The sequence below is a fragment of the Bos mutus genome, chromosome 9 (genome assembly GCF_027580195.1).
Source record: "Bos mutus isolate GX-2022 chromosome 9, NWIPB_WYAK_1.1, whole genome shotgun sequence".
Taxonomy (NCBI): Eukaryota; Metazoa; Chordata; class Mammalia; order Artiodactyla; family Bovidae; genus Bos; species Bos mutus.
Genome location: NC_091625.1, coordinates 67,562,346 through 67,582,412, shown reverse-complemented (window position 1 = coordinate 67,582,412; position 20,067 = coordinate 67,562,346). Strand labels below are relative to the sequence as shown.

The 20,067-nt window shown below is 36.5% G+C and overlaps 1 protein-coding gene across 1 annotated transcript in view; it reads right to left on the bottom strand.

The window, feature by feature from the left end:
• LAMA2 (laminin subunit alpha 2) overlaps positions 1 to 20,067 on the bottom strand; it is a 707,066-nt gene that overhangs the window by 272,524 nt on the left and 414,475 nt on the right. Inside the window, exons 16-17 of the mRNA XM_070376649.1 lie at positions 14,988 to 15,101; positions 9,541 to 9,668 (exon numbers count right to left, since the gene is read on the bottom strand). Coding sequence (XP_070232750.1) covers positions 9,541 to 9,668; positions 14,988 to 15,101 — 242 coding nt within the window. The remainder of the gene's footprint in view (positions 1 to 9,540; positions 9,669 to 14,987; positions 15,102 to 20,067) is intronic.

Sequence of the window (20,067 nt, the reverse complement as noted above, 5' to 3'; positions counted from 1 at the left end):
CACAGATACAATCCAATTTGTTCCAGAAAGTATTTAATTCTATCAAAATATGTACATTAAGATAAAATGATGCAATAAAAGAGAAAAAAAACTAAAAATTAACATAAAAATTAAGGGTATATTTAGAGTACAGAATTCATATTATAAAAATGCATTTATATGGATGGGTATATGTATATCTCACACGCTAGTAAAGTAATGCTCAAAATTCTCCAAGCCAGGCTTCAGCAATACGCGAACCGTGAACTTCCTGATGTTCAAGCTGGTTTTAGAAAAGGCAGAGGAACCAGAGATCAAATTGCCAACATCCGCTGGATCATGGAAAAAGCAAGAGAGTTCCAGAAAAACATCTATTTCTGCTTTATTGACTATGCCAAAGCCTTTGACTGTGTGGATCACAATAAACTGTGGAAAATTCTGAAAGAGATGGGAATACCAGACCACCTGACCTGCCTCTTGAGAAACCTGTATGCAGGTCAGGAAGCAACAGTTAGAACTGGACATGGAACAAAAGACTGGTTCCAAATAGGAAAAGGAGTACGTCAAGGCTTTATATCGTCACCCTGCTTATTTAACTTATATGCAGAGTACATCATGAGAAACTCTGGACTGGAAGAAACACAAGCTGGAATCAAGATTGCCGGGAGAAATATCAATCACCTCAGATGTGCAGATGATACCACCCTTATGGCAGAAAGTGAAGAGGAACTAAAAAGCCTCTTGATGAAAGTGAAAGTGGAGAGGGAAAAAGTTGGCTTAAAGCTCAACATTGAGAAAACGAAGATCATGGCATCCACCACTTCATGGGAAATAGATGGGGAAACAGTGGAAACAGTGTCAGACTTTATTTTTCTGGGCTACAAAATCACTACAGATGGTGACTGCAGCCATGAAAGTAAAAGACACTTACTCCTTGGAAGGAAAGTTATGACCAACCTAGATAGCATATTCAAAAGCAGAGATATTACTTTGCCAACAAAGGTTCGTCTAGTCAAGGCTATGGTTTTTCCTGTGGTCATGTATGGATGTGAGAGTTGGACTGTGAAGAAGGCTGAGCACCAAAGAATTGATGCTTTTGAACTGTGGTGTTGGAGAAGACTCTTGAGAGTCCCTTGGACTGCAAGGAGATCCAACCAGTCCATTCTGAAGGAGATCAGCCCTGGGATTTCTTTGGAAGGAATGATGCTAAAGCTGAAACTCCAGTACTTTGGCCACCTCATGCGAAGAGTTGACTCATTGGAAAAGACTCCGATGCTGGGAGGGATTGGGGGCAGGAGGAGAAGGGGACGACAGAGGATGAGATGGCTGGATGGCATCACTGACTCGATGGACGTGAGTCTGAGTGAACTCCGGGAGTTGGTGATGGACAGGGAGGCCTGGCGTGCTGCGATTCATGGGATTGCAAAGAGTTGGACACAACTGAGTGACTGATCTGATCTGATATGTATATACTGTACAATATTTTCATTTCATAGTGGCAGATCAACATGTGGCTTTGAACTTTCTTACAGCCAATGCAAGAGGGAACCCAGAAACCTCCTGGTTCCTGTGATGTGATAGGAAGTAATGAATTCTTTCATTACTAGCACAAAGTTTTCAACATTGAGGGTTAGACAATCAGGACATGTTCTATGTTTGCATGTACAATAGGGGAGCAGTACTCCTTCTAACTAATTGTTATCTGGAACTCTTGCTCAGGGGAAGAAAGATAAAATGGGATAAGATGCTGCACTGTGTCAGTGATTGAGGAAACTAGGGTAAGATGGTGAGATTGTCCATGCATAACTGCTGAAGGAGTGGAAGACCAAGAAGAAGAGGAGAGGAATGAAGGGAAAACTCATCTTACTTACTATGGTTTGGGCCACATGAATTTTTGAAATTTGTCCATAGGCTTTTCCTTATTGCAGTTTAATTACCTCTGTTCTACTTATTCTCATGAGACTCATTAAGCAAACATATTTCTTTAATTGTCTTCAAATAGTGTGAAATCTGATGGAATATCCATAATTGGATTTTGTAATTAGAATTGCATATTTTCTGTGTCTCTCTAAACATGAGCTTCCCATTCAGCAAAAGTGGAACATGATCTGAGTAAAGTCTGCATGCTGATAAAGTATGAAAGCAAATAGCTAGCATAGTGTCACAAAGTTATAGTTATAATTTAAGAACAGTTTAAAAATTTTGCCAACATATGTTGGTTTGTTTAATGCTGAAGGCATTTAGTTACTCATTTCAGTGGGAAGTGTTAGCTGCTCAGTCGTGTCCAGCTCTTTCCGACACCATAGACACCACCAGGCTCCTCTATCCATGGAATTCTCCAGACAAGAATACTGGAGTGGGTTGCCATTCCCTTCTCCAGGGGATCTTTCTGAGTGAGGGATAGAATCCAGGTTTCCTGCATTGTAGGCAGATTCTTTACTGTCTGAGCCAAAAAGGAAGCCCTAGTTACTTATTAGGTATTAATAATTAAACCTGTAGCTTTTCATTCTGCTTCAGTCTCTTAAGTTTGAGTTATCATAGCTATCACCAAACAGCAGTCGTTTTTTACAATGGACATTCACAGTTTTTCTGACATTAAGTTCTATTAAATTTTTTTCCTCTCTTCAATGTCTCTATAATTGTTTCTATTTCTATAGCCCCACTGGAAGAAGCACAGAGAGGTGAATCAGAATATATGGATTCTAATATTTGTTCTGCCATAAGCAAGCTATGATCGTGATCAAGGCATTTAATTTCTCTGGAGTTTACTGTTTTCCTTCTGATAGATGGGACCAGTAAGATACCTGATAATCTCATATGTGGACACAAAACAATATGTGGCAAATTGTCTAAAATGGCTAACATTCTAAAATTTCTGAATAATGTTGCTGAATTGAACATTTCCTTAACTTTCCTTTCATCTTGGAATAAGTACCAACTTTAACAACTATTGGGGAAAACCACTAGACCATTGAGATATGACCTAAAACAAATCCCTTCTCATTATACAGTGGAAGTGAGAAACAGATTTAAGGGACTAGATCTGATAGACAGAGTGCCTGATGAACTATGGACAGAGGTTCGTGACATTGTACAGGAGACAGGGATCAAGACCATCCCCAAGAAAAGGAATGCAAAAAAGCAAAATGGCTGTCTGATGAGGCCTTAAAAATAGCTGTGAAAATCAGAGAAGCGAAAAGCAAAGGAGAAAAGGAAAGATATAAGGATCTGAATGCAGAGTTCCAAAGAATAGCAAGGAGAGATATGAAAGCCTTCCTCAGCAGTCAATGCAAAGAAATAGAGGAAAACAATAGAATGGGAAAGACTAGAGATCTCTTCAAGAAAATTAGAGATACCAAGGGAACATTTCATGCAAAGATGGGCTCAATAAAGGACAGAAATGGTATGGACCTAACAGAAGCAGAAGATACTAAGAAGAGGTGGCAAGAATACACAGAAGAACTGTACAAAAAAGATCTTCACAACCCAGATAATCACAATGGTGCAATCACTCACCTAGAGCCAGACATCCTGGAATGTGAAATTAAGTGGGCCTTATGAAGCATCACTATGAACAAAGCTGGTGGAGGTGATGGAATTCCAGTGGAGCTATTTCAAATCCTGAAAGATGATGCTGTGAAAGTGCTGCACTCAATATGCCAGCCAATGTGGAAAACTCAGCAGTGTCCATAGGACTGGAAAAAGTCAGTTTTCATTCCAATCCCAAAGAAAGGCAATGGCAAAGAATGCTCAAACTATTGCACAATTGCACCCATCTCACACCCTAGTAAAGTAATGCTTAAAATTCTCCAAGTGAACTTCCAGACGTTCAAGCTGGTGTTAGAAAAGGCAGAGGAACCAGAGATCAAATTGCCAACATCCGCTGGATCATGGAAAAAGCAAGAGAGTTCCAGAAAAACATCTATTTCTGCTTTATTGACTATGCCAAAGCCTTTGACTGTGTGGATCACAATAATCTGTGGAAAATTCTGAAAGAGATGGGAATACCAGACCACCTGACCTGCCTCTTGAGAAACCTATATGCAGGTCAGGAAACAACAGTTAGAACTGGATATGAAACAACAGACAGGTTCCAAATAGGAAAAGGAGTACGTCAAGGCTGTATATTGTCACCCTGCTTATTTAACTTATATGCAGAGTACATCATGACAAATGCTGGGCTGGAAGAAGCACAAGCTGGAATCAAGATTGCCAGGAAAAATATCAATAACCTCAGATATGCAGATGATACCACCCTTATGGCAGAAAGTGAAGAGGAACTAAAGAGCCTCTTGAAGAAAGTGAAAGTGGAGAGTGAAAAAGTTGGCTTAAAGCTCAACATTCAGAATACTAAGATCATGGTATCTGGTCCCATCACTTCATTGGAAATAGATGGGGAAACAGTGGAAACAGTGCAAGACTTTATTTTTTTGGGCTTCAAAATTACTGCAGATGGTGATTGTAGCCATGAAATTAAAAGAGGCTTACTCCTTGGAAGGAAAGTTATGACCAACCTAGACAACATATTCAAAAGCAGAGACACTACTTTGCCAACAAAGGTCCATCTAGTCAAGGCTATGGTTTTTCTAGTAGTCATGTATGGATGTGAGAGTTGGACTATAAAGAAAGCTGAGCACTGAAAAATTGATGCTTTTGAACTGTGGTGTTGGAGAAGACTCTTGAGATTCCCCTGGATGCAAGGAGACCCAACCAGTCCATCCTAAAGATCAGTCCTGGGTGTTCATTGGAAGGGCTGATGTTGAAGCTGAAACTCCAGTACTTTGGCCACCTGATGCGAAGAGCTGACTCATTCGAAAAGACTGTGATGCTAGGAAAGACTGAGGGCAGGAGGAGAAGGAGACGACAGAGGATGAGAAGGTTGGATGGCATCGCCAACTCACTGGACATGGCTTTGGGTGAACTCCAGGAGTTACTGATGGACAGGGAGGCCTGGTGTGCTGTGGTTCATGGGGTCGCAAAGAGTCAGACATGACTAAGCGACTGAAGTGAACTGAACTTAACAACCATAAGTGAATGTGGCCTCTAGGTTGAGCCCAAAAGTCCACTATAAAAGTGGTCAATTCTTTCAAAAATTTAAAGGTTAGTACTTCTGATGCACACAAAAAGTATTATTCACAATGAGCCTACTCTCTGTTCAGCTTTGTGCCAAGAATATCTCTAATTTTATTATATAACACACATATCCTAAGAGTTCAAGGACTGTGATGTGTCTGTTTCTTATCATATTTAATCTATAAGTTATGTGATGCCAGAATTAAAAGAATATAAACATTTGAAATGTTTACAATTTTATTTGCTTCTCTAGAGATAAATTTCACTACCTAGTTACAATCTATAGCTGGAATATATACATCACCAAGATGAGATGGCTAAGCAAACAGTGGATACTGTAAATAGTTGATAAAGTGATATATACGTATAATTTAAATATTATATGCTTGTCTGTATTCATACATCATAATAATTATACCAATCGATCTCTATCTCCCTACACATTTGATTTATTTTGCAACATTATCTAAGAAATTTGGAGCCAAAATGCTGTGATCTATAAGATTTATGACCAGGGATTAAATAGATAAATCACAAGGCAAAACCATCACTAAGCCTTACACTTCTAGATGAAGGTTGCAGCAACCTTTAGTTGAATTTTTTTTTTCCTAAATAGTCTGCGAACATTCAAATCACATCTCCTGGATAATATGTGACTAGTCAATTTATTCTGAGTTTCTAACTCAGATTATCAGAATAATGACTTTTCAAAAACATTTTTAAAAGGAGAGTTTCTCTAAGTCATTAAATATCCCATTATTTAGTGAATACAAATTCAGGTTATTAGATTAAAATTACATTTTGTCTCATCACAGTTGTGCAGCTGAATTATGTTAACTTTCAAAATTGTGGTAAACTTAAAAAACCTAATACCTCTAAACATAAATTTTTAAACAAAGTGAATTGTCACTGTTCCTTCTTTTTACTTAAACAAAAATGCCACCTATCTATTGTAGTTGATTTTCAATATTTATTGTGAGTTTCAGGTGTACAGAAAAGTGATTCAGGTTTTTTGCAGATTATATTCCACTCTAGGTTATTATAAGTATTGGGTATAATACCCTCTACAAATGCTACATTTAAAGCTGGCATTTAAAATAGGTTTTTGCACTCTACTGCCAATTCTACTTGTAAGGATAAAATTATAACCTAATAATTTAACAATTGTGTAATGTAAATGAAAACACCTTAAATGAAAGGATCTTTAAATATTTCATTACTGTTATTATTGAGCTTTCCTTAAAGAGTCAAGATCTGCACAATATATCAAACCGGAATACCATACTTAGGAACATTTTATCACTGGATACTAGAACCTCAATTCTTTTTATCACTGACAGATGATGGATGGTGTTTAATGCTTGCTGACTTTTTTCTTTCAGGAGCACAATTAGAATCCATTTTAAAGTAGAAGCACAGTGAACAGAGAAGGATGGGTCATGAATGCCTATAATTATCCAAGCAAAGTTCTGTCCCTAATGGCTCATCCATATTTATAATAATACCAGTACAATTTGAGGATAAATTCATAAGGTCTATATATTCACTCGATTATATAATTCTGCAAATGTTTTAGGCTAGGATTCATGTGGTACTATGAATGGCCAGCTCTGCTGGACTGACAGTTATGCTAATGCCATAGATATTTTGGTTGCGCAGGAGTGCAATGCAGATGAGTAACCAGATGCCATCCCTTTGTTTTTCTTAAAGTTTTGTGTAAATTGGATGGTTTTGGAGAATTCCACTGAAGTGAGTGAGTCAGTTCTCCATCGCTTGATCTAACCCTTCACAAGTACACCAGAGAGCAAGATTTGTGTCATGGATGTCCAACATACTCATTATTTTCCAGATTTCCTTTTAGCCTTCTTCCTCTTCTCTGACATCCCTGGTTGCCAAAAGATCTTCAGTTTGGTAACCATCCAGGCACATGCCCTCAATTCTGAAAATATTCTGATCACTAATATATATTACCCCATTCCCCATTTAAGTCTCTTAATGTTATTGCTTAAAATGCAGTGTTTTTTAAAGAAGCCCTTAATGTAAGACTGTATGTAATGTAAAGACCCCTTAATGCAGGGGAATGCAAAGCACATGGACTTTAAACAAAATTTCAACTCTGATACTTTAATTTATGGCTGAGTAAATTACTTAATAAATGATCAGTCTCAGTATTAGGCTCACCATGTTCAATCATGGTTTTAGGTGCTTGGTGCACTTCAATTTATGTAGTTCTCATAACAACCCTCTGAGAAGGTCCTAATTATGACAAGAGAATTGAGACACAGAGAATGTAAGTTACTTTCCCAGAGTCATACGGCTAGAAAGAATGAAATTCAGCATTTAAATCAAGGAGTTCCAGTTCCAAAAATTGGCACTATAATGCTCTTTTCCCACTTGAAAACTCCTTTCTTCATATTTAATGAAAGCAGACTACTACATTCTAGGTATAGGGTCAGGTATTATATTTGGCGTTATTTAACCTTCAGAAACACTTTAATAAGTGGGTGTAAAATAATGCTAAGTATAATGCCTGACCCTATGCCTAGAATGTAGTAGTCTGCTTTCATTAGATCTTAGTTCTTCTTTTCCTCTCCAATGACTAAGATGGAAATTCTGATGGAGGGATGCTGTCAGGGAAGAGTAAAAAGATTTCCTGTGCGCTAAAGTGCAGGAAGCGTAATTCCTAAGATAACTTTTAAATTCAATGACAGAATTAATCTCAAAATCTTTAACTTCTGGTATTCATGGACCCTAGCAGTAAAAGACCATTTTTATTAGGAATATCTTAGATAAGACCACAAAATATGACCAGCTTGGTAACACCTTCACATTAAAAAGTTGTAACTTTTTAACCTGTAACATGTAATCATCATGAAAAATTTTTGCTCTTCAAGGATTACTACAGCATTCAGAAATAGATGAAAATTACATACAAAAATATGAATTTTATTAAGCACTAAGCTAACCTTTAAGAAAATTTTTTAAAATTTGATTTAAAACTATAGTTACTTACAATGTTTACTAATAAAAAGTATTGATTATTATTATAATTAATATGCTTAATTAAAATAAAACAAGATTTTTGGTTTTAGGGTATTGCTTACATATTTGCTTATGGGATGGTTACCCCTGAGGGGAAAGTGAATTACAGCATCTGAAATAATGTGTTCCCCTAAAAGGTAAAGGGAAGATCAGACAAAATATATACTTTAAAAAGTCTGCTATACAAAGTTATTGTTTCAGATGAACAAGTAGAAAATTTTTCAAAAAACAAAGATAGCCAGATGAATAGAAAAATTGTATGAAGTTTGCATTAAACTTTTCATGATGTGTTTTATGCAAACTAAAGTGCTATCATCGATATTTCAATATTTTATAATTTATAATACCATTAAACTATTTCAATAAGATAAAAATATATATACAATATGATATATGATAATATGATAAATCATGCAATAACTAAGGGATAAAACTGTTGCTTAAAGGTCAACTAGATTTATTTCTTATTTTACCTTTTTGAGGGATTTATGAGTTGCCTAAGATTTACAGTGTGTGACTGGGATCCAAATAAGCAGCATTTTATTAGTAGTATTTTTTAATATAGTATGAAGGGGTGTGTGTGTGTGTGTGTGTGTGTCTGTGGGTATGTGTCTGCTGCTGTTGCTGCTGCTAAGTCGCTTCAGTTGTGTCCGACTCTGTGCGACCCCATAGACGGCAGCCCACTAGGCTCCTCTGTCCATGGGATTCTCCAGGCAAGAACATTGGAGTGGGTTGCCATTTCCTTCTCCAATGCATGAAAGTGAAAAGTGAAAGTGAAGTCGCTCAGTCGTGCCCAACTCAGCCTAGTTACAGCCAAAGTAGAAGCACCAGAAGTACACGTATCAAATACATACACACTAAAGGCATGTAGCTAAGAGCTGATCAACATGCAGAAGCACAAAGCCCAGGTTCCATCACATTTTGAATTGTGTATCAATGGTTGTGGAAAAGTAGCTGTTCCCATAATGAAATACAAACTATACAAAACATATTTAAAGAAAATGGCAGCAGAGAGGTTCAAGAAGGTACACTTCTTTCGTGGTCCACCAGCGTTCACGAGACAGCTGCACACACAGCCAGACTCTTTGTGGGGTCGGCATTCTCTGCTTCCCCTTCAAGAAGCTGCTTTCGACTTGTGGAAGGCTGGGCTAAGTTTGTAAAATATATGTCTGTTCTTTGGAGTTGGTTTAGAAATTCTATTTGAGTTCTCTCTCTTAGATACTAACTCCCCAAAACTAGAGCTAAAAATATTAAAATTTTCATGGAATAAACAGCCATAGCTTTAAATATTTTATACTTAGAAAAATTCATATTATCTTCCTGATAAATTTATGTACATCTTTATTATTTATTTATGTGTGACAAGAGAAAGGGTAAATTCTATATCAAAAATACACTTGCAGAACCAGATTCCCAACTCTGGAAAGAGGTAAGTTTGTTACTCACTTATTGGATGGGCTATTGAGTGGACAGGCACAGGGCTGACAGTCGTCAGAGGTTCCTTTAGTAGGATCACCATAGAAACCAGGAAGACATTTATCGCAATATGGTCCATCAGTGTGATCCTTACAATTCTGAGGAAGAAGTGCACATCAGAGTTTATTATTCCAGTCTCTAGCATCAATGCATTACCAAAAATAGGTCTACAGAATCATTAGTCTGTTCCCCGCCAGGAAGAGTAATTTCCCACATAAAATGGTCAATTTTACAGCTGTGAAATAGCATTGAAAGTTAATTTAATATCTAGCTTATAAACTACATGCTACGTTCAGCATATGCATATTTAACAAAAAGATGACTGAAATTCACTATAAAGTTTTTTCATTATGTAAATCATATTTTCTTTTTTGTTGTTTTTTATTTTTTTTCTTAAAGAAATATGTGTGAGTATGTGTAGTAACATACATTTAGACTCTACAGAGACTAAATGACATATATTTAATGGAAATTGTACCTGATTTAGGTAAAAATTAATTGTTCAACTTAAAACTGCTGATTTAATGAGAACTGTGGCTAATCACACAAATCCTCTGAGACTATAGCCTTCCTACATCTGAGATTAATCTGGACCTCAGTATGCTCTGATGATGTGGACAATGCACTAATGTATTACAGTTGTGAGGGCCTTGCTTGACTCATGATTAAAAGATGGGAAGACTGAGAAATTTTTAAATGTATACTGTTGCTGCTACTGCTAAGTCGCTTCAGTCGTGTCCAACTCTGTGCGACCCCATAGACGGCAGCCCACCAGGCTCCCCCGTCCCTGGGATTCTCCAGGCAAGAACACTGGAGTGGGTTGCCATTTCCTTCTCCAAGGCATGAAAGTGAAAAGTGAAAGTGAAGTCGCTCAGTCGTGTCCGACTTTTAGTGACCCCATGGACTGCAGCCTACCAGGCTCCTCCGTCCATGGGGTTTTCCAGGCAAGAGTACTGGAGTGGGGTGCCATCGCCTTCTCTGAAATGTATACTAATAAATACTAAAACCACAAGGCATGTAACAGTTTCCCACAGACATTGGTTTTTAAAATAAAACAGCATTTTCCATCAATTAGTATTTTCTGGAACCATGTACTTTTTAAAAATAAAGAAAATCAAAATAAAATAATTTATATCTTGATTTCTTCATATAAATTAAAGTAGATTTATCAACTTAGTGTTCACAAAATTCATCAAGACTGGTAAAGGTGAACAATCAATTAATGAATGAAATTGTCTATAAAGTTTTCAATAGCACAATTTGATCAATTTATATGATGTTTTGGCATTGTGTAGACATAAGTTCTTCAAACTCCTATAATACAATAAAATGTATATAATGCCTATTAAATATCATACAACATAGATTTATTGTGACTGAAATATATTTTTAATCTTACAAGCATATAACATTCTATTTTTTCTCATTTCAAAAGAGTTCATCAGAGTTTGGAGTATAAAACCTTTAATTTTATCATTAATAACCAGATATGTAGAGGAAATAGCTAACAGCCAAAATATAAATTCATTTTAAGCATAAAGTAAAAATTTATTAAACTTGATGACCAATGGGAGAGCCAATTTGATTTAATTAAAGTTCTGAGTTATTCTAGCATATTAAAAGTTCTTTTAAAATTATATTTAATAAATATATTTAATTTAAAACCACGTAAATAACATTTCAGAAAACAGTCAAATTCCTTGGGGAGAGGGACAGATTACTGAATAGAAGATATTAAATGAAAATCCAGTGATTTAACTCTGAATCAATTGCTTACATTCTGTAAAATGTGAGAGCTGAAGCCCATAATATATGCAGCTTTCAAGTTCTGAAATCCTATGACAGTTTGAACTACAAGTGAATAGGTGATACTTTACTATCTGTTAATACTTGAAAACAGGTTTTTCCTTAAAGTATTTAAAATTCTCAAATTTATTTATCAACCTTCTATCAAAGTAGCAAAGATGTTAACTTTATTATCAACACTTGTCTAAATAACAGCACATCTAGTAGGAAGTTGCCAGGCATGGATCAATCTGATGAAACGCTTTCCTCTTTAATTTCATCTTCATATTTGTTCCTTTCAGTTTTCAAGTTTAACTAAAGTTGGCTCTTACTAAAAAAAGTTGAATGTTTGTTGCAATATTCTTTGTATATTATTATACTGATACAATCAAAATTGTATCTTCAAAGATTTAGGGGCTTTAAAAAACAAGATAATAAAACCGACTATGTTTTAACCATGTTGAAAATGGTTTTTCTAAAACTCAACTGAAAATCTTATACAACCCAGAGACCCTGCTTTGCTTTACTAATTTGGAAGAAAAATAACATATTTCTTGCATTTCCTAATGTCATATGTCACTGAATGGAAATTTTAAAATTAATCTTAAAACTCAACTGTTTTTGTAATTGAAACCATAAAACAGTAATAGGAAAAAATACAATGGAAACTCAAACTGAAAAAAAGATGAAAGGTTCACTCTGATGGGCTGGTGAATTTTATAGGTATCCTGCTCCAAAGTGCTCTCCAAATATCTGTTCACATCACTTATCACAGGAACGATGACAAGGAGCAAGCATGCAATCTTCCCATGTGACTTGACTGTTTCTTGCTGCTAAGTCACTTCAGTCATGTCCGACTCTGTGCGACCCCATAGACATCAGCCCACCAGGCTTAGGTCACTTCAGAAGTACTGCAAGTCAAACTGATCTTTCAATATAGGTCCACACTATAAAAGAGGTCTGGATTTTGGTCTGATATCAAAAAATATTTCAATTTATTTCTAATTAGATTTCAAAGCCAAACTAACTAAAATGTAGCTTATCTGGAAAAGTTTCAAAAATTTTCTGTTTAATGCTAGGAGGGCAAGCATAAATAATTTCTTAAAAAGAAGCTAAAATGCAGAACAACTGAATGGTAAGATTGCTTTTGATGTGCAGCACTTAAATATTTTTATCTTTGTGGATCATGTTGGAATTAATATGCTCAAAATGGGACAGCAGCATTTAGTTATCAGTATCATTTCAAATAGAGCATTTGGAAGTCTCCAGAAAATATCTTACATTATTATCTATTTATCAGCCACAATGGAAAATTCAGAAAACACACCAGATTAAGGTCTTTAAGGTCAATCATTAAGTTCTCTGTTGCTTCCCTAAGATCCCTTGCTTATTTGAAGTATTCTCCTATCTCCTTGTCCATGAAACAAATTCAATAAACTACAGTTCATTAGTAGAAGGCCTCAGATAATCACTGATTCCCCTTACTTCTTCCCCCCAAAATTATACTGGATGAAACTATCCTACTCTAAAACAATGGGCTTTCATTCTTAGAAATATCCTATAACCAAATGGACTAACAGCATCATTTTAGACTTAATCTTAATGAATGCAGCATGAAATATTGCTATTGGAAGCATTATGAGTCTGTTGTCATGAAATATTAATTTCTGTCTTTTTAGGTTTAAGTAAAACAGTTATGACCAACCTGCTAAGTCACTTCAGTCGTGTCCGACTCTGTGCAACCCCATAGATGGCAGCCCACCAGGCTCTGCCGTCCCTGGGATTCTCCAGGCAAGAACACTGGAGTGGGTTGCCATTTCCTTCTCCAATGACCAACCTAGATAGCATATTAAAAAAAAAAAGTAATGTCTCTGCTTTTTAATATGCTATCTAGGTTTTTAATATGCTATCTTTTTAATGACCAACCTAGATAGCATATTAAAAAGCAGAGACATTACTTTGGCAACAAAGGTCTGTCTAGTCAAGGCTATGGTTTTTCCTGTGGTCATGTATGGATGTGAGAGTTGGACTGTGAAGAAGGCTGAGCGCCGAAGAATTGATGCTTTTGAACTGTGGTGTTGGAGAAGACTCTTGAGAGTCCCTTAGACTGCAAGGAGATCCAACTAGTCCATTCTAAAGGAGATCAGTCCTGGGTGTTCTTTGGAAGGACTGATGCTAAAGCTGAAAGTCCAGTACTTTGGCCACCTCATGCGAAGAGTTGACTCATTGGAAAAGACTCTGATGCTGGGAGGGATTGGGGGCAGGAGGAAATTGGGATGAGATGGCTGGATGGCATCACTGACTTGATGGACATGAGTTTGAGTGAACTCCGGGAGATGGTGATGGACAGGGAGGCCTGGCGTGCTGTGATTCATGGGGTCGCAAAGAGTCGGACATGACTGAGCTACTGAACTGAACTGAACTGAACTGAAAACAAATCTATATCTGTTTTGGGCTGAATATTTGTTTAAAGGTAACTCAGTATTTTCCCAAGGTACATTTTAAAAGACTTATTGTATAATTAAAATGAAAATCACTTAGTCTTTCTGTTCATAACAATGCCATTTGAAAAATCTACTGATCCACAAATTAAGGCTATCATGCTTTATCCTGCAATGCAATTAAACAAAATCTGCTATAGAGAAAACAGAAAGAGCATCAATAAAACTAAATGTCAAATCACATTGAAACAAAAGCCCTGAATTTTCATTTTGGATTTTTCCCAGAAGCTTTTAAATGGAAGAAAAAGGGTAGGGGAGGGGGAAGAATGAGCAAGAGAGAGAGAGAACATTAAGAAATACAGATAACAGAGGCTGCCTTAAATTCTACAGGGAAATGAGAATATGATATCCTCCTAAATTGGCACCATTTCAAATTGTGTTTCTGCAAGATTAATGAAATGAGAAGTGTTGTTTCAAGCTTCATGTCATGTCAGACAATATAAAACTAACATGCCCTTGAGTTAATCAGAATGGTCTATTCAGCGTAATCTCCAATCCAAAAGCTTCTTAGCAGGATGGAAAGTGCTTCACCCTCTGTAGAGCTTTTTTTCTGGTTATAGTATTGACTTAATAGAAGGAGTAAGCAGCTCTGGTGACTATGTATTGCACATATTTATTATTTTTAATTTACACACAATGTTTTGAATTTAGTTCAATGCTGAAATTTTCCAAAAAAAAAGAACGTAGTATGCCCTCATTTTCAAAGTGAAAAAAAGTGTAATTATGCCTATTACAGAGCTTATATTTTATACTTTTCATATTATGGGGTTACAAATCATTTCCTGTTACAGAAATGCAGTCATTTTTTGGGTAGAATTACATAAGAGATTGAAACCATATATATTTGTGGCAGATATGTATCACAGTCATTAGTTATGTTTTATTATGATATATCTGATCTTAATTCAATCCTTAGACTTATGTGAGTAAACACTTTCTAATGCTTGTCAGTCAGGAAGACCACATATGAAAGAACCTTCTCAGCTTCCAACTCAGTTCAATATAAAGATCACCATCAAATCCCTTCTTGACTCAAGTGTTTAAGGTCCCAAAGGTAGTAATTGAGTTGCAGGGCTTATTGAGCTGATTTCAGCCCTGTCAATCAGCAACCCCAATGGAGAAAGCACTTACCAGGCATTCTCCGGTGGTATCATCACAGGATTCCGCGTGACCAAAGCACTGACAGGGTTCACAGAGGCCACCAAAAATAGTGCCGTTAACTCGTCTGTGCCTAGGCCAACAAGACTGAAAGGAAAATACGGTCTCAAGTTAGTCTCAGGGATTTTTTTTAAAGCTTACTTTTGTCTTTAGCAGATAAACATATTTAGGTAGCAAACCCAGAAGATGTGCATGTCAAAGCATTGCCATTATGGAAATATGGCTACCAGAGCTATTCCTCCTGACATGGGGGCTTCGTACTGACCTTAGTGTTATTGGCAGGTATGAGATTAGAGGAAGCATTAACTTGATGACTCTTCTGAAATAGCAAAATAAAGCAGAGATATAAAGAATTGAATCACGACAGTCTCAAAGTAAAAAGCACAGACAAGAAAACAGAAGAAAAAGTATTGAAAAAAAGCAGCCAACATAAATGGGCTCTTCAGAACCTCAGCCTACTAGAGCATTTAATGTCCTGTCCAAGGATTGTAGATCCTCTGGAATGTCTTCCCTTTCTCACACGCAAACTGCCCTTAACTCCGTCACTTCCAGAAAATCTTTGCAATTGTCTGGAAAAAAGGTAGCACTCATCTCACATTTGATCACCTACATGGCTGACTTGTGCACATATATAATTTATAGTTCTCATTCTCAACTTCCTCCACCCTATTTTACCTTCTCAAATTTACACAAAATAGTTTATGATTTATTTACCATACATTCCTTAGATATTTTATTTTATGGTTTTATTCTACTAGAACTCTAGTTATATCCATCATTCCTTTTTAAAGTGTAAAACACTTTCTCATACAAGAATAGAATTCTGATTCAAAAAAGGATATTTGGGTCACAGAGCATCTGTGTGTCAGGGCTGGCTTTCAGTTCACTGTCATGTTTAAGCATCCCTTCTGCGGGGGTCACTCTCAACTGGACAGGGTACAAAATAAAGGGGGAAACACTGCTGCCCTGCAGGAGCGTATGATCTCCCTCAAGTTAAAACTGCATTTTGTGGGTTATTTACTATATTTCTGGATGGTTAACTACAACACAGTATATCATGAAAAGGCCTTTTTTTTCCTAGCTGAGAGTGGAAACAAGAGAGAAACCACTGAGGTAATAAAGAATATAGAATTGTGCTGTGTATTGTTGGAAAGGTTCCTTCTGCCTCAGGATATGAGGATTCTTAAATTTGAACATCAATAGCAAAGACATAAAAAAAGGATGATCTGACACTTGATATCCTAAAGGAAAACAAAAGCAACTTTCTTCTTAATTTGGGCAGTATAGAAAAGAAGGTGTCAATTTTCTAACCCTTTCTAATAATTTTTACTCATTAAAAATGTTGTCACCCTAGACTCATTACAGAATAGATTTTGTAATGTAATATATATTTCTAAAAACTGGTGAAGCTATATATTCAGAAGCGAGTAGAAATTAAGGGTGTTGCTAATAGGGAGATAATTGACTTTCTGTTTTGAGGAAAAATATTCATAGAATTGTCATTAATAAGATATATATTATATACAGGTATACATATATAATATATAAGGTGTGTGTGTGTGTATATATATATATATATAAAACAAGGCATATATATATACACACATATATATCTGCAAATATATTACTTATCCTACATCCTCTTTAAATTTCCCAACTCTTAGACCTCTTTCTTAGCCAGTGATTTCATCTCATTAGTCACAGAGAATACTGAAGGCAGTGGAAACGATCTTTCCACTACCAAGTACACAAGCACAAGCCCATATTTCCGTTAGTCATATTTCCCTCTGGAACAATGGGGATGAGGCATGCAGAATTCCTCATACTCTCAAAGGATTATCACCACACTTGTAATTGTTTTCCCAATATACCCACTCAGTGCTGCATCAATAATATCTTTCCTTTCCATTAGATCATTACTATCAACTCGAAAATATGACTTGTATCTCTGTAAAAAATTAGCTAACAGGAAAAAAGACAAAAATACTCTCTTAATATCCCATAACTTTCAGTTACCTACCTATTTTTTCTTTTAGGTAAGTCTGCTCTAAAATATCTTTTCTTTCTCACTTCCCTTCAGTGGTTCACTCCATCCTAGTCTGTCTTGTGCCATAATCACTGGGTTAAAACCACTCTTGTCCATGCCACCGAATTCCAGGGAACCAAATCAAATGAACAATTCTACAGTTAACATTTTATTTGATCTCTCATCAAGCTATGGTTTAGCTGATTCCTATCTCCCTCAAAAGCCCTCTTCTCACAGCTTTCATGATGCCACAGTTCCAGGTTGCTGCCCCTCTCTTTGCTGTCTCCTCTGCTTCAACTCGCTTCTCATGGTCAGGAGCTCTTGGGGGCTTAGTCATTTTCTCTTTTTTCCTCCACACTTGCTCCAAGGTAACTTTATTCAGCTGTCTAGTTGATGATTTCTTCCAAATACATATCTCTAGACCAGAGACAGATATTCTGAGGTCAAGACCTACATATTCTAACTGGACATTGACAATATACTTCATAGCTCTTTCAAACCTAATATTTCTAAGATGGATTGTTGATTTTATCATCCCCACCACAGGTGTTCCTTCCCTCAGTTTTCCTCAGCTAAGTAAACAGCACCACATTCAACTGCTCCAACTTGACATCTGACTCATTCTCAAAATCATTATTACTTTCAATGTTCCCGTGGCATGTCTATCAGTAAGACTGATTGGTTCTACTACCAAAATCTATTTAAAATAAACAACATGTCTTTTCACATCCTCTGCCATTATCCTAACAAACCTCTATCATCATTACATTCTAACAAAACAGCATATTAACCATTTTACTTCCTGCCATCCCTGCCATGTACAGTATGTTCTACACACTGTAGTTATAGTGACTTTTTAAAAAAATTAACTCAGATCATGGTATCATATCAAATGGCAACCTACTCCAGTCTTCTTGCCTGGAAAAATTCATGGACAGAGGAGCCTGTTGGCCTAGTTCATGGGGCTGCAGAGAGTCAGACATGACTGGGCAGCAGGAGCAGAACAGTTTTCTCCCCATTGCATTTAGAATAATACTACAGATTTTTAATCATGCAAAGCTCTGAGTGGTTTGGCTCCTCCAGGCATGTCTCGTGCTATGCTCCCCTTGCTTATTAAGCTCCAGCCACACATGCCTTCTTTCAGGTCCTTGCAGATCCCAAACTGTGTTTCACTTCCTCACTGGTTCCCTTTACCTAAGAAGACCCTAGAGCTCAGTTTAGTCATATAGTCCCTTCCATCTCATCTTCCTACACTTGTTCTCAGAGCCTCTATCAAGGCCCCCTGCTTATTGTCTTCATGGAATTTATCATATTTATTTAAATTTTCTTTCTGGCATACAGTCTAGTCTACCATCAAATGTAATGTCCTTGAAGGTCATAGACTGTATGTGTATTGTTCATCACATTACCATCCATATCAAGAGTTTTGATCATCTTAAAAACTACATGAAGTAGTTAATATTTCCACCATTTAGAATAGGAAGCTGAGATTTTAATTAAAACACTTTTTTAGTACCTAATTTTGCTTTCACTTCCTCATCCGTCCCACTTGTTAAGTGAAATGAACTATGACAATTCTAGGAAAGAATGAAAATATTTGAAAAATAAAATGTGTAGGGATTTATAAAAAGTATAAATGATTAAAAAATTCTGGATCAACATTCACGGCCCCCCAAAAAACAGAAAAGAATGATTTATCATGGAATCATATAATCTGTTTTAGGCAAGCTAGAATTAAAATGTTAATACTTAGGCCACCTGATGTGAAGAGCCAGCTCACTGGAAAAGACCCTGATGCTGGGAAAAATTGAGGGCAAGAGGAGAAGGGGGCGACAGAGGCTGAGATGGTTGGATGGCATCACGGACTCAATAGACATGAATCAGCAAACTCCAGGAGACAGTGAGGGAAAGCCTGGTGAGCTGCAGTCGCAAAAAGACAGACATAACTTAGGGGCTGAACAACAACAACAATGGTGTTTGGAGTTTACTCAGCTTTTAAAGGATTTGGAAATATCAGTGGTAACAAAACTAGAATGTCTGCCCTTTCAAACTCAGTAAAAAAGCAAATGAAATCAGGAAAAGATATGGATAGATAATAGTGAGCTAAGGGACAGGAAGCTTCAATAAAGAAAAGAAAGGATTATTAGAGAGTAGAAGAAATGAAGAAGCCTGAGAGAAACTCCAGAGTTTCAGAGTTCCTTGTCTTCTGATTTGATTAATTTCTTTTATGGATTCCAAGGTAACTATATTTATCCATTATTGTGTGAGAAGCACAGGAAGCTTTTCTTATCCTTCTGTTTCTTTGTTCTGACTCTTCCACACCCACTTGCTTCTCTCTTCCTACCTAATTGTTACCATTATTTAGTTTCCAAGTTGAGATTTTTCCACCTCAGAACATTTTCTGTGACATCTCTCTCCACTGGAACCGATCACATCTTTGAAAGATTATTGCACTCATGTTCTGTACCACTTATTGGTGCCTTAATTCTATAGGGCTGTGATCCCATTTATCATAAGTATGTGTTCTGTCTTACTAAACAGACTGTTAGCTCCTTAAGAACAAGGACTGTGATGTAATCTTGATAATCCCCCTCAGCATCTAGGGCAGAATTTACCAAAGATTCTCAATAAATATTTTGGTGAAAGAAAAGAAGAAACAAAATGCATCAGATCAGATCAGTCGCTCAGTCATGTCCGACTCTTTGCGATCCCATGAATCGCAGCACGCCAGGCCTCCCTGTCCATCACCAACTCCTGGAGTTCACTGAGACTCAAAATGCATAGCCAATGAAATAATTCTAATACAGACAATTTTAGATTCAATGGGCATTTGAAATTTGTACAGAAGATGATGAAGAGTACTGAGAATCACCAATGTGGGAATAAGTGTGAAAGTAAGAATATAATAAGAGTAGTTTATTTCAGTTGAAATAAGAACTTAGAGGTTCAAAGAGAGCTTTCTGGTTTGAAATACAGACTGCTAGGTTCTTAATCAAAGAATATGCTTTATCAAATACAACATAAATT